The sequence below is a fragment of the Carlito syrichta genome, unplaced genomic scaffold, assembly GCF_000164805.1.
Source record: "Carlito syrichta isolate Samal-C Ts95f unplaced genomic scaffold, Tarsius_syrichta-2.0.1 Scaffold313373, whole genome shotgun sequence".
Lineage (NCBI taxonomy): Eukaryota > Metazoa > Chordata > Mammalia > Primates > Tarsiidae > Carlito > Carlito syrichta.
Genome location: NW_007257469.1, coordinates 114689 through 129732, shown reverse-complemented (window position 1 = coordinate 129732; position 15044 = coordinate 114689). Strand labels below are relative to the sequence as shown.

Below are 15044 nucleotides of genomic sequence, written 5' to 3'. Positions count from 1 at the left end.
GCCTGTGGTTCCAGCTACTTGGAAGGCTGAGGCAGAAGGATCGCCGGAGCCCAGCAGGTCAAGGCTGCGGTGTCCAGGAGTGTGCCACTGCCCTCCAGTCTGGGCGACAGAGTGATCCTCCAACTCAAAAAAAAAAAAGATTATGCTTTACTAAATACATTGGCTATTTTAAAATTATTATTATTATTATTAATTTTATTTTAGAGTTAGAGGTACAAGTGCATGTTTGTTGCATGGGTATATTGTGTACTGGTGGGACTTGGGCTTCATGTGGCCCATTCTCCCGATAGTGAACATAGTGCCCAGTAGGTAACTTTGAACTCCCTTTTTTTGAGTTGGTGTCTCACTCTGTTGCCCAGGCTGGAATGCAGTAGCACAATCATGGCTCATCACAGCCTCAACCTCCTGTGCTCAGATGATCCTTCTGCCTCAGCCTCCTGAGTAGTGGGACTATAGGCCTGCACCACCATACCTGACTTATTTTTTTATTTTATTTTTTTGTAGGGATGAGGTCTCTTTATGTTGCCTGGGCAAGGCTCAAACTCCTGGTCTCAAGCAGTCCTCTCGCTCAGCCTCCCAATGTGCTAGAATTACAGGTTACAAGCATGAATCACCATGCCCAGCCCTTTTCTTTTTCTTCTTTTTTTTTTTTGAGTTGGAGTCTCACTCTGTCACCCAGGCTGGAGTGCAGTGGCACGCTCATGGCTACCCCAGTGCTGACCCTATGGACTCAGGCGATCCTTCCACCTCAGCTTTCAAGTAGCCGGAACTACAGGTGCATGCTGCCACACCCAGCTACTTTTGTGATTTATCGTAGAAATGAGGTCTCACCAAGTTGTCAACATGGGTTTCAAACCTGTGAGCTCAAGCAGTCCGCTCACCTTGGCCTCCTAAAGTGCTGGGATTATAGGCTTGAGCCACCACGCCTGGCCTTTGCCCACTTTTTGATGGAGTTGTTTGTTTTTTCTTGTTGAATTGTTTAGATTCTGGATGTTAGTCTTTTGTCTGAGGCATGATTTGTGAATATTTTCTCCCATTCCATAGATTTTTCTGTTCACTCTTGATTATTTCTTTTGCTGTACAGAAGCTTTAGTTTAATTAAGCCTCATTTGTCTATTTTTTGTTTTTGTTGCTTATGCTTTTGGGGTCTTCATCATAAACTCTTTGCCTAGGCCAATGTCCAAAGAATTTTTCCTAGGTTTTTTCCTAGAATTCTTTTCATTGTTATTATTTTTTGAGGTGGACTCTCATTCGGTCGCCCAGGCTGGAATACAGTAGCATGCTCGCAGCCACCCCAGCATCGACCTGCTGGACTCTGGTGATCCTTCTGCCTCAGCCTTCCAAATAGCCGGAACTACAGGCAAATGCTACCACACCAGGCTAATTTTTTTTTTTTAATTGTAGAGACAAGGTCTTGCCAAATTGCCCAGGCTGGTCTTAAACCCGCGGGTTTAGGCAATCCATTTGCCTTGGCCTTCCAAAGTGCTGGTATTACAGGCTGCGCCACAGAGCCCGACCTCCTAGAATTTTTATAGTTTCAGGTCTTATAGTTTGAGTCTTTAATTCACCTTCAATTAATTTTTTTATATGGTGAGAAGTAGGGTCCAGTTTCATTCTTTTGCATATGCCTAGCTAGTTTTCCTAACATCATTTATTGAATCGAATGTCCTTTACCTGTTGTTTATTTTTGTTGGCTTCGTCAAAGATCAGTTAGTTGTAGATGCATGGCTTTATTTCTGAGTTCTGCCTTCGTTCCATTCATCTATTTTTGTGCCAGTAACCGTGCTGCTTTAGTTACTTTAGCCTAGTAGTATAATTTGAAGTCAGGCGATGTGAGGCCTCTGCATTTGTTCATTGTATGCAAGATGGCTTTGGCTCTTAAGGCATTTTTGGGTTGTTTTTCTGTATAACCTTTAAGGTTGTTTTTTTCTAGTTCTGTGAAAAATGATGTTGGTATTTTGATAGAGACTGTATTGGATCTGTAGATTGCTTTGGGCAGTATTGTCTGTGATTTCTCTCAACAGTGTTTTGTAGTTTTACTTGTAGAGATCTTTTACTCCTTGGTTAAGTGTATTCCTTGGTATTTTATTTTTTTGTGGCTATTGTAAATGCAATTGAGCTCTTGATTGGGTTCTCAGCTTGAGCATTATTGATATATAGAAATGCTCCTAATTTTTGCACATTGATTTTGTATCCTGAAACTTTTCTGTAGTCGATTATCAGGTCTAGGAGTCCCTTGAAGGAGTTTTTAGGGTATTCTAGGTATACAATCATGTCATCAGCAAACAGAGATAGTTTTTGACTTCCTCCTTGCAGATTTGAAAGCCTTTTATTTCTTTCTCTTGCTGGATTGCTCTGGCTAGGGTTTCCAGTACAATGTTGACTAGGAGTGGTTGTTTTCATTTTGTTAATGAGAGAAATAAGTAATTCCAAATACAGAGACAGAGACTGCAATTGATTGAAAGATATGTAAATCTAAATTTAGATGATCAGTTTTATACTATATATTTTTTATTTTTAAAATCAGTATCTGTAACCTAAAATTGAGCTATTACAGTTGCTATCTTTTTGTCCTTAAATAGTGATAAAAAGTCACTTTCTGTGATTAAAGTTCTTACTTATTTTATTGTTTAAACATATTTTGGAGTTAAGATTTTTAGAACCAGAGGATACTTTGGAGCTTTTATCATACAAATGTTTGGTTTTCTTTTTATATCTGAACAAAAGCAGGGCCAGAGAATGAAATAACTTCATAAAGAGACTCCAAAGTTTTATAGGTATTTGTTTGCAGAGGAAGAATCTGGACCCAGTATGGTCTTTAAGAAATTTTCGGTCTGCATCAGAGGTTAAGCTGTAAAATATTTCAGGAAGTTTATTGTGTATTAAGATTTAATGATTGTGGAGGGTTTTTTAAAAAATTAAGATGAGTGCAAGTTACAGACTCAAAGAGCAAAGAGTTAAGAAAAAATGTTACTCAATTGGGATAAAAACCTCATGGGAGGATTACCGGTCATCAGGTAAATCTTGTTATCACATAGGACATATGAGCAGGGACCCCAAAACACCCGCAATTATCTTTTGGAGGGCAGACCCCTTATAGTACACTCAGAATATGTTCCTGCAGTGCAAATGATCAACCAAAGTTTTTATCTGGAAGTTTTTAGAAGGTTGCATCATGATATGCAGAAGAAACATCCTAAGTTGTGGCAAACAGATGACTGGTTCTTCTTCCACCATCACAGCACACCTACCCACACTGCACTGAGTGTTCAGCAGGTTTTGATGAAAACTGACATGACCCCTGTACCCCACCCTCCCTATTCACTGGATTGTGCCCCAAGCGACTATTTTTTGTTGTCGTTGTTTCTCTGGATGAAAAAAGTCCTCAAAGGGAAACATTTTACTGATGTGGAAGAGGTGAAACAAAAAACAGTAGCAATACTAAAAGGCATAAAAATGGTTGAGTTGAAAAAATATTTTGAGCAATGGAAAAGGCATCTCAATAGGTGTATTGCATCAAATGGAGAGAACCTTGACGGTGATTGACATTTAAACATATAAGACTAAATACACAAATTTTTATGAATAAATTCTGGGGTTTTTTTGGGTCCCCCCCTCATAGGTTTTCTCATTCTGCTTTGACTTATGAAGAAAAAGTGTGCCTTGACTAAGCATTCAAGGAAATGCAGAGAAATTAAGCAAAAGACATGTGTACTGGGTAACTTTTTCATCTGAGATAGATGCTATATAATTTATAAAAGATGCAAGTATAATTTAGGTGTACCAGAAAGAACCCTCCCTTTTATCACCCCTTGTTCTAGGGGTGCTATTGATTGATTAGAGAGAGTTTTCTGTCCCAGTATTTGATGCCAAATGACCTGGAAGCCCTGGGGTCATTTCCTAGGAAATGATGTGCTCATTTCCTGGGAAGTCTTGATGCTAGTAAAAAATCAGAAATATTCTCCTTGGGCTTGCTGGAATTAGGGTTAGCATTGTAGAGAAATTTTAGAGTGCCAGAAATTGTAGAGTGCCAGCATTAAAATGTAGAACATTAGAGTAGTAATGAGATGTATTTATGTGTGTCAAATCTTGCTCTATTTGCATTTTAAAATAAATATAATCTGGTAAATATTTGCATTTCATTGATTTTTAAGAGTAATAGTTTACTAAAGTGAAAAGTAAAGGGGCACTAATATTTTAGCACATGTCTACAGCAAGAGTTCTCAACTGGGGATTATTTTGGCCCCTCCTGCCACCACTTCTTCTCCCTAAATTTGGCAGCATCTAAAAACATTTTTATTTTATTTATTTTATTTTTTTTACTTGGAGTTGGAGTCTCACTCTGTCGCCCAGACTGGAGTGCAGTGGCCGCTCCCGCCCACCGCAACCTCGACCTGCTGGGCTCCGGCGATCCTTCCGCCTCAGCCTTCCGAGTAGCCGGAATTACAGACGCGTGCTACCACGTCCGGCTAATTTTTTGATTTTATTGTAGAGATGAGGTCTCGCCTGCCCAGGCGGCTCTCGAACCCGCGGGCTCAGGCAATCCACTTACCTCAGCCTCCCAAGGCGCGAGATTACAGGCTGAGCCACCGAGCCTGGCTCTAAAAACATTTTTAGTTGTTACAACTAGGGGGAGGGGTGCTACTTGGAATTACTGAGTAGAGGACAGGGGTGCCACCAAACATCCTTCCAGTGTACAGAACAGCTCCCACACAAACTCTCCACCCTAACGTTTCAGCAATGCTGAGATTGAGAATCCATGGTCCAAGGGCAGTTTAACTGTTTATGCGGAGCCTGTATCCAATAAGTCATTATTTACTTAAATCGAAGGCTTAGTGGTTCAGAGAGGGAAATAAGCTTTTTAATGCTAACTTAGCAATGTTTAGAATGTTAAGAAACATCATATGGTTTTTTGTTTGTTTTTTGTACCTACTTAAAATTAGTTTAAGGTAATTAATGTATTTGAATCTTTAAAAAAACCTCAATAGAAATGGATAGCCTAGATATGTTAAATTAGTTGGGTGTGGTGGTTCATGCTCATAATCCCAGCACTTTGGGATGCACAGGCAGGAGAATTGCTTGAGCCCAGAAGTTTGAGACTAGCCTAGAGATCTTGACTCTACAAAAAATTAGAAAATTAGTTGGGTGTGGTGATATATGCCTGTAGTCCCAGCAGCAGGAAGCTGAGACAGAAGGATTGCCTGAGCCCCAGGAGTTTGAGGCTGCTGTGAGCCATGATCGTGCCACTGCACTCCAACCTGGACGACAGAGTGAGGGACCCTAACTCAAAAAACCCCCTAAATCTGGTAAACTCATCACATATAGAAAGAGCTCACGTCAATTTGTAGTTTTAAAGTAATTTTTAGCTGTAGTTGTATATGAAGCGTTTTTCAAAGTGACTGTCCCATGATGGAGACATAATTTAAGAATGGTTTTATTTCCTTATGCTAAGGGCCCCGTGTGTTTTGGGGTGTTTTTTAGTGGTTAATTGGATGCATTTAAATTATGCCATAAATGAATATTCTGTTTTATGGAAAATGTCCCTTTTGTGAAATTAAATTGTGGTTTGTGATGTAATAAGTATGGGACATTGTAATTTATTTGAAGATATAAAAGAATGACTTGGAGCAAACTATTTTAGTAAATTGTGCTAAATTATTTAGGATGTTAACTAATTATACACTTGTGGAAACTTAATTATATCACCCTTTGTTTTTAGCTCAACAGAAATAGACGATATGCTTAGGAAATCAACAAATCTGCTGCTGACGAGAACTTTGAATAGCTGTTTACTGAACCTTATTAGGAAACCTCATATAGGTTTGACAGAGGTAGGTGAAAAAGATACATATAGCCAAACGTTTCATTATATGAAAACAATTATTATACAGTTATTGCTGAACATCATTCCATGAAACTAGTTTTGGATTTTAAATGTATTAATATAATTAGATTTGTTTTTAAGATAAAAACATCAGTGCAAATATAAGAAATGCAAGGGAGGAGGGTTTCCATGAGGAGTAGTAGATAGCTGAAGATATTAGACTGTAGGGTTAGATTTCTGTTTGCCAGACTTTACATGAAAAGTCAGAATCCTCATTTTTTACTTGCTAAAGGTGTTAGACTTGAGTACTGTGAAGTTGTTTTAAAACAACTGGCAGTTTAGACTCTTTCTCTCTTTATATATATATGTATATATGTGTATGTACATAAACAAATGTTAGCATTCATGTCAGCAGGCTTTTAAAATCAGATAGTTGTATCCTGTAATGCTATAATTATGTGGAAATGGTACAGTTGCTGGAAGTAATAATCCTATTATATGAAAACTTAGGTCGTTTTGCATACATGTAACTTGTATTTTACCAGATATATTTTGTGTTTTCTAGCTGGTGCAAATCATCATAAACACAACACACCTGGAACAAGCTTGTAAATACCTTGAGGATTTTATAACTAACATCACAAATATTTCTCAAGAAACTGTTCATACCACAAGGCTTTATGGGCTTTCTACTTTTAAGGTATGTAAAAATTTGACCAAAAGTTTTCATTTCAGTCACAGTAAGCAAGTGTTAAAAAAATTAAAGACAATTTTTATTATATGCGTGCTTCTATTCCTAAAAATTGAGAATTAGAGGTGACCGTTGTCAACAATGAACAGATGAATGTCAATTCCTTTTTGACATTTTAAATGTCATATTAAAATGGAGAAAAGTATACATATTTTCTATAATGTATTACATTTTGTTCATTTTTGACAGTTTATAGTAGTGTTGAATAGATCTACCCAAACTTGTTACTATTTCACAATTGAATAATTAATTTTATATGAGTGTGTGTATTTGTAAATTAAAAGTGTAAGACAAGTAAAGATAGGTTTGTTTTCCATTCTTTATTGGTTCTGATCTGAAGGAAAATAGGTATTATTACATGTCATTGTCGTTCTTTTTTTGTGGATGAAAATATTTCTGTTTGTATAATATATGGGATAAACAGAAAGATTAATCAATCAGTTTTTAGCAGAATGCAAGATTAAGTAATTTCATAAATTTGTTTTGTAAGCTATTCTTTTATTGATTGGAGTCATATAGATGAGATATTGACTTAGTCTAGTAATATAAATACCCTTGCATGGAATATTTTGTTAAACTAATAATAAACTACTTACTGATTTCGTGTCTATAAAATGGTCTTGCTAGCTTAACTGTATAGATTTTCCTAAAAGTTTTCTATTAAAAAGTATTCTCCTCTTCCTACTTTTGCTATATTATCAGTTACCCAACTTACCTCTTAAATTATATTGTAATAATTTACATTTTAAAAACTCAGTGTGACCAGGCACAGTGGCTCATACCTATAATCCCAGCACTTTGGGAGGCCGAGGTGAGAGGATTGCCTGAGCCCATGGGTTCGAGACCAGCCTGGACAACTTGGCAAGACCTCATCTCTACAATAAATCAAAAAATTAGCCAGGCTTGGTGGCACACGCCTGTAGTCTCAGCTACTTAGAAGGTTGGGTGGAAGGATTGTCTGAACCTGGGAAGGATTGTCTGAACCCAGAAGGTTGAGGCTGCAGTGACCATGAGCGTGCCACTGTTCTCTAGCCTGGGTGACAGAGTGAGACTACAACTCAAAAAAAAAAAAAAAGCAAAAAACTCATTGTATTTGTATTTAGAAGGTGCAAAATTCAGAAACAACAGTGGGATCTTTAAATTATTTGCCTGGCTCCCAAATATTGTGCCCCTCTGGTGATTCTTGAGCTTCTATAGTCCTTCTGATATATAAGACACAAATGCAGAACAATATCGAAGTCGGTGATGTATAAAATTTATTATTAAAACTCAGACAGAAGCCCGAAAAAGCAGACATTCATTTATTCAGATAATATATTACAGTGATTAAGGACATATACTCTGCAGATAGACTGCTATGTGATCTTTGTCACATTCTTTAATATAAATGACTCTAAGTTTCTTCATCTATAAAATTAGAAGCAATGTAGTATCTATGTCATATGAGTATTATAAGAATTACAGAAGATACTTAGCACAGAGCCATTCACTGTATATCAGTTATGCTGCAAGTATTCTTTTTAGTCCCTGAGGATACAAAAATGTATCTCTACCCTCTAGAAGCTCATAGGAGAAAAAAAAATCATAAAAGATACTTTAACAGTATGGTGTACCTTAATACAGAATGAGACGCTACAATTTTGTAGACATTTATTTATCCAAGGACAGACTGATTCTTAGTTTTTATATTAGAATTGACACAATCTACTTTTTCTTTCTTGTTCTCTCTGTCCTTATATCTGTGTTACTTATACCCTGTCAAGAAGGGATCTACTAAGGCTTAGAGTTTTAAGCATATTTAACTGTTAACATTAAATTTAATATGTTTACTTAATACTCTCTGATTAAAATATTGCCTTACTATCTGGTGTTTCTAGGGATTTTCAAGCAATTTTTAATTTTTATTTTTTTTTGAGTTGGAGTCTCACTCTGTCACCCAGTGGCTCCCGGCCACTGCAGCCTCGACTTGCTGGGCTCCGGTGATCCTTCCGCCTCAGCCTTCCAGGTGGCTGGAACTACAGGCGTACACTACTACTATGCCCAGCTAATTTTTAATTTTATGGTAGAGATGAGGTCTCACCAAGTTGCCCAGGCGGGTCTCAGGCAATCCACTCACCTCAGCCTCCCAAAGTGCTGGGATTACAGGCTAAGCCACTGAACCCGGCTAGCAATTTTTATTATCAGTTATAAGCCAAAGAATCAAAGATACTGGAGCATAATGCTCTTAGATTGGGGAATCTTGGAACTATATTTTTCTAAATCTGCCTGTTGGGAACTATATTTTTCTAAATCTTCCTGTTTAGAAATGTTAACGTTGGTCTACCATTCCCAAGTTGTAGATAACTGCCATTGCATACCCCTTGGTGGGTCTTCTTGGAAATCAGGAAATCAAGTTTTGCTCTGGACATAGCTGAACATTCTTGTTTTTTGTTTTGTTTTCACACAGAACCCAGTAAATTCCTTTCTGTTTTGCAGTATGAGAATAAGAGCTGTTTTAAGCTTAGTATTTGAAGATTGAGAGTTCTTTGGTTCTACTTTTTGGTCTATTTCAAGAGGAATTTGTCTTGAACTGTGATACGGGGAAGCATTTCAACAGGGAGAATTGTTAAGTCAATATTAAAGAGAATTACTTAGGGACATTGGGGAATTTCCATTTATAGTAAATAGTCTATTGCCTATTTTTGAGATTATTGAAGTACAGTCTTGGCTGCAGACGTTAGATTGGATTGCTGAGCTAGCCTCTTGGCCTAGATCTTTACAGTCCAGTGGTCCTAGGAAACATTCCTACTTAGTTGCTTAATGGAAATAAACACTTAATGATCCCTTTGCCTATATCTCCGAAAACTGCATATGCAAAATACACAGTACCTGACCTTACATCATATATGTTTACTTTATGAAATATTGTGTGGACTGTTTTGTTAGCTTTTCTTTCATCTTGCCTAACCTGTGAGGGATACACAAAAGGAGCCGCAACTGGTTCCTACTCTCAAGCACCATCTCAACTTTTTGAAATTAATTCAGACCCAAACAGAGAGTTACTTAAAGCCAATAGGACTTTTCCTGGCTGGAAGAATTTGCATCAGGATAGAGGGAAAAAATGAGAATACCATTCCCTTTTTAATCTGTGTGATAAATAGCCCACTCTTTCTCTTTGGCATCAGGGATTTCTAACTTAGCTCCATTGAGCTTTTTCGGCCTGCCACCCTAAAGCGTTCTTTCCTTTCGAGTCCTGGCAGTGATTGTAACTGTGAATGCCTAGAAGAAATATACTTCTTTTTCTAATTGCCATTTTTTTTCTTTTTTTTCTTTTGCCTGCCGATGACTATGTAGTAAAACATTTTAGGGTTGTGACTGAAATGATCGTAGTAAATTGCCTTTGATTAGGGGCTTTTGAAACTCTCGTTATATGGAACAAGGACATGGTACATAGACTTTTTAAAAATCTTTTTTTATTGAAGTATAGCATAGTATATACACTTATACAAATTATAAATATATACAGCTCAATTAATCATTCAGCAATGAACATAGACTTCCAGTTTCTGGCATGTAAGGAGGTTAGAAGTCGTTACTATCCTAACAGGTAAAAAAACGAATAAACTGAAAAATCAATAATCCTTCTTAGATCCATCAGAGAAGTGACGTCATAGGGTAAACTGCTCCTCCCAGATTTCACAGGTAAATTAAATGCAGAGACTCACAACTTAACAGAGCAGAAACCCATTGGTCCATGGGAACCAGTGGCGTGGTAGGCAAACCTGAACTGTAATTGATGAATTGCTAGAGGCTTGAAGTGGACAAGTCTGAGATATTGAAAACTACAGTGGGGGCACAGCCTTAGGGGAACCCCTATACTTTTGTGAGCTTTACATCTTGGAGTTTTATCAGGGTCTCATAGCAAAGTTTGGTGAAAAATTCTCTTGTGCTTCTTGGAGAAGAGTCACCATTTTGAAATATGCCAGAGCACTCTGTTCTTTAAGAATTATGTTCTTCTCAATCACGCTGTCCCTCAAGAGGGACTGTTTCCAGCCTTAACATATTGGAGTTTTATCAGAGCCTAACTGACTTTGGGAGAAGGGAAGTACTAAACTCCATTCTGCTCTAGCCTTCCATGTGGGGCAAGGGAAACACCTAGTTCTGGCCTGTTCTAACCATCCTATTCCCCCTAAGGAGAGTGGTAACTGAGATGCACTTGTGTAATTCACGGCCAAGGTTCCACAGGCTCACTGAATGACTGAGACCTAATTATAGGTCTGTAGAATGCGTCTTCTACCATGATGCCTTATCACTATGTCACTATTTACTTGTTTGTTTCACCCAGTGCATCATATCCAGCTGTGATGAAATAAAAATGGCAAGGCATATTCAGTGGCAGAAAATACAGTTTGAAGAGACAGAGGAAATATTAAAGCCACACTGAGATATGGCAGGAATGTTGTAATTATCAGATTAGGAATTTTTTTAAGTATGATTAATATTGTAAGGGCTTTCACAGATAAAGTAGACAACATGCAAGAACAGATGATAGTGCAAGTAGAGAGTTGGAAAATCTAGGAAAACATTAAAAAGAAATGCTAGAGATTGAAAACGCTGTAATAGAAATGAAGAATACTTTTGATAGGCTTATTAGTAGACCAGACATGACTGAAAAAGGAATCACTTTTAGCTTGAAGATATGTTGATGAAAGCTTCCAAAATGGAAAAACAAAGAGAAAAAAGACTGAAAAGAAAAAGAACGGAATATCCAAGAACTGTGGGACAACTATAAAAGTTAGAACATATGTATAATGATAATTCTAGAAGGAGAAGAAAGACAAAGGAACAGAAGAAATGTTTGGAGTAATAATAACAGAATTTCCCAAAACTAATGTCAAACACCAACACCAAACTGGGTAAATGCTCACCCCAAAGAAAAACTACTCTTAGGCATATCATATTAAAACTGCAGAAACTCTGCCGAGCTCGGTGGCTCAGCCTGCAATCCCATGCCTTTGGGAGGCTGAGGTGAGTGGATTGCCTGAGCCCATGGGTTCGAGACCCACCAGGGCAACTTGGCGAGCCCTCATCTCTACAATAAATCAAAAATCAGCTGGGCGTGGTAATGCGTGCCTGTAGTTCCAGCTACTTGGACGGCTGAGGTGGAAGGATTGCCGGAGCCCAGCAGGTCGAGTCTGCGGTGGCCGGGAGCGGCCACTGCACTCCAGTCTGGGCGACAGAGTGAGACTCCAACTCAAAAAAAAAAAAACTGCAGAAACTCAAAGATAGAGAAAAAAGAAAAAAAATCTGCAGAGGAAGAAAAAAAATCTGACTTATAGAGGAACAGAGATAAAAATTACATACAACTTCTCAGAAACCATGCAAGCAAGAAGAAAATGGAGTGAAATACTTAAAGTGTTGAGAAAACAAACAAATGAACAAACCAGTACATCCACCTAAAATTCTGTATCCTTTGAAATTATTTGTCGAAAGATGAAGGAAAAGGAAATATTTTCCCCGACAAGCAGAAATTTATTACTAGTAGACCTGCCTTGCAAGAAATGTTAAAAGGAGTTTTTCATTGAATGATATAGGTTGGAAATAAATGATAAGGTTAGAAGCTTGGATCTACGTTAAACAAGGAAGAGTATTAGAGAAGGAGTAAGTGAAAGTAAAATAAAACATTTATTTTTACTAGTCTTAATTGAATCAAATAACTTATTCAAAATAATAACAATGTCTTTGATTATATTTGCTTGTGAATATGTATATATACACACACACATATGTATGCGTACATAGAAGTGAAATGAATGACAGCAATTATACAAGGAATAGAAGGGAGGAATTAGAATTTTATCGCTATTAAAGGTATTTGCAGCCGGGCTCAGTGGCTCAGACTGTAATCCTGCGCTTTGGGAGGCTGAGGTGAGTGGATTGCCTGAGCCTGCGGGTTCAAGACCCGCCTGGGCAACTTGGCGAGACCTCATCTCTACAATAAATAAAAAATTAGCCGGGCATGGTAGCGCACGCCTGTAATTCCAGCTACTTGGAACGCTGAGGTGGAAGGATCACTGGAGCCCAGCAAGTTGAGGCTGCGGTGGCCGGGAGCGGCCACTACACTCCAGTCTGGGTGACAGAGTAAGACTCCAACTCAAAAAAAAAAGGTATTTGCACTAGTTGAGAACTAATATAGTATTATTTGAAAGTGATTTTGGACTAGTTGTCAATGGCTATTGCAAATTCTAGAGCAACCACTAAAACAAGTAAAAAACAAATATATAACTGATAGGAAGAAGAGAAACTGGAATCATACAACATGCTCAGTGAAAACCACAAAGATAGCTGGGTGTGGTGGCTTCTGCCTACGATCTCAGCTACTCAGAAGGCTGAGGTGGGAATATCATTTGAGGCCAGAAGTTTGAGAACAGCCTGTGCAACATAGTAAGACTCCATCTGTACAAAATATTTTAAAAATTAGCTAGGCACAGTGACACATGCCTGTAGTCTCAGCTACTCAGGAGGCTGAGGCAAGAGGAATGCTTGAGCCCAGGATTTTAAGGCTGTGTTTGCACTACTGCACTCTAGCCTGGGCAACAGAGTGAGATGCCATCTCTATTTAAAAAAGTAAAACACACACACACACACACACACACACACACACACACACACACACACACACACACAAGGCAGAAAAAGAATGAAAGGCAAATATAGAAACAACAAGGGCAACAAATAGAAATAGTAACAAATATGGTAGCTATTAATTCAGCTATACCAATAGTCACTTTAAATGTCAACAGTCCAAATACACTAATTAAAAGACAGTGTAAGAGTGGTTTAAAAAAACAAAACTGAACTATGTGTTATCTACAAGAAACTCACTTAAATATAAAGATACATATAGATTAAAAGTAAAGAAATGGAAAAAGAAGTATCATGCTAACACTAATCAAAAGAAAGTGGGAGTAGCTATGTTAATTTCAGGCAGAACAGACTTTAGAGCAAAGAAAGTTATCAAGAATAAAGAAGGACTTACATAATGGTAAAGGGATCAGTTTTCCAAGAAGACATAGCTGTCCTTAATTTATATTCTCTAACAACAGAACTTCTACATATGGAAGGCAAAAACTGATAGAACTTCAAGGAAAAAATAGATGAATTCACAGTTATACTTGGAAACTTCACCACCCTGAAATGAACAGATCCAGCAGGCAGAATATCATCGGTAAGGACACAGGTGAATTGAACAGCACATTCAGTCATTTGGATGTAATTGGCACCTATGGACTACTTTATCCAACAACAGCAGAATATCCATTCTTCTCAAGATTACACGGAACATTCATCAAGATAGACTACATTGTGGCTTAAGACACACCTTAATAAATTTAAAAGACTAGAGATCATACAATATCTGCTCTTAGAAAACAGCAGAATTAAACTAGAAATCAATAACAGAAGGATTCCTGAGAATCCCAGAGTAAATGTTACTCTTCTAAATAACAGATGGATCAAAGAAGAGATCTCAAGAGATATTAAAAATTTTTTTGAACTAAAGGAAAATACAACTTACCAAAATTTATGGGATGCAGCAGAAGCTGTGCTTAGAGGAAAATTTATAGTATTGAATGCATATATGAGGAGGAATCCAAAAAATGCCAGATTTTATTTTATTTTATATTTTTAAATTTTTTAACACAAAATATATTATCAAAATCCCCAAACTCCAGGTTTAGCAGGAAAAACATATAACTTAACTGGCAAAGCTAGTCCTTAAGAATCCATTCCCAAGCAGATTTTTCAGATAAACATAAATACACATCCCTAGATAACTTTCTTACATCTAATTCTAACCACTGTCACAGACAAAATAAGGCATAGTCTTTCTCCATGCGTTGTAGAACTTTTTTCCTTCCTCTTATGAGATTCCCAAGAGTTTCTAGAAATGCTTCTGATGTCTTGGACATTTCTACTCCACAGAGAAATGCATCTCAGAAGTATGTGCATTGGGTAACTGGCCTACCAGCAGACCGATTCCAAGGCAGGAAGTTGAGGATGTAACTACGAATTCTGGAATACTTTGAAGCTATCCAAGCCACACATTTTCTATCCAAGTCCCCCACCAGGGATATGAACACTGTAGTCTAAGTCACTTCCCAGTGTGCTCCTCAGATGTTTTTTTCTTGCTCTTCTCTTTGAGAATCTTCACCCATTTTTAGGATGCCAACTTTAACTTGGGTGGGTTGAATTAACCCAATATTCACAGATGTCCAAACCCATTTCACACAGCTATGCGAAGTGTGAAGGCTAAGTATGTAAATGTGAAAAAGTTAAGGTTTAATTTTATATCAGTAAGTTCTCTTCCCCATTAAATCACTGTATGGCACCTCACACCTGAACAGTTGGTGTAGCATATACACAAACCCCCACTCTATCTGGCACAGGTATACTCAACATGCTATATTAAGTATGATTTCCATTTTATTT

The 15044-nt window shown here is 37.6% G+C and overlaps 1 protein-coding gene across 2 annotated transcripts in view; it reads left to right on the top strand.

Annotated features, from left to right (window-relative positions):
* The window catches only part of EXOC6 (exocyst complex component 6), a 181550-nt gene that overhangs the window by 60501 nt on the left and 106005 nt on the right, over positions 1-15044 (top strand). For both annotated transcript variants that reach the window (XM_008070359.1, XM_021718726.1), the window contains 2 exons: positions 5720-5831; positions 6390-6524. In XM_008070359.1, coding sequence (XP_008068550.1) covers positions 5720-5831; positions 6390-6524 — 247 coding nt within the window. The remainder of the gene's footprint in view (positions 1-5719; positions 5832-6389; positions 6525-15044) is intronic.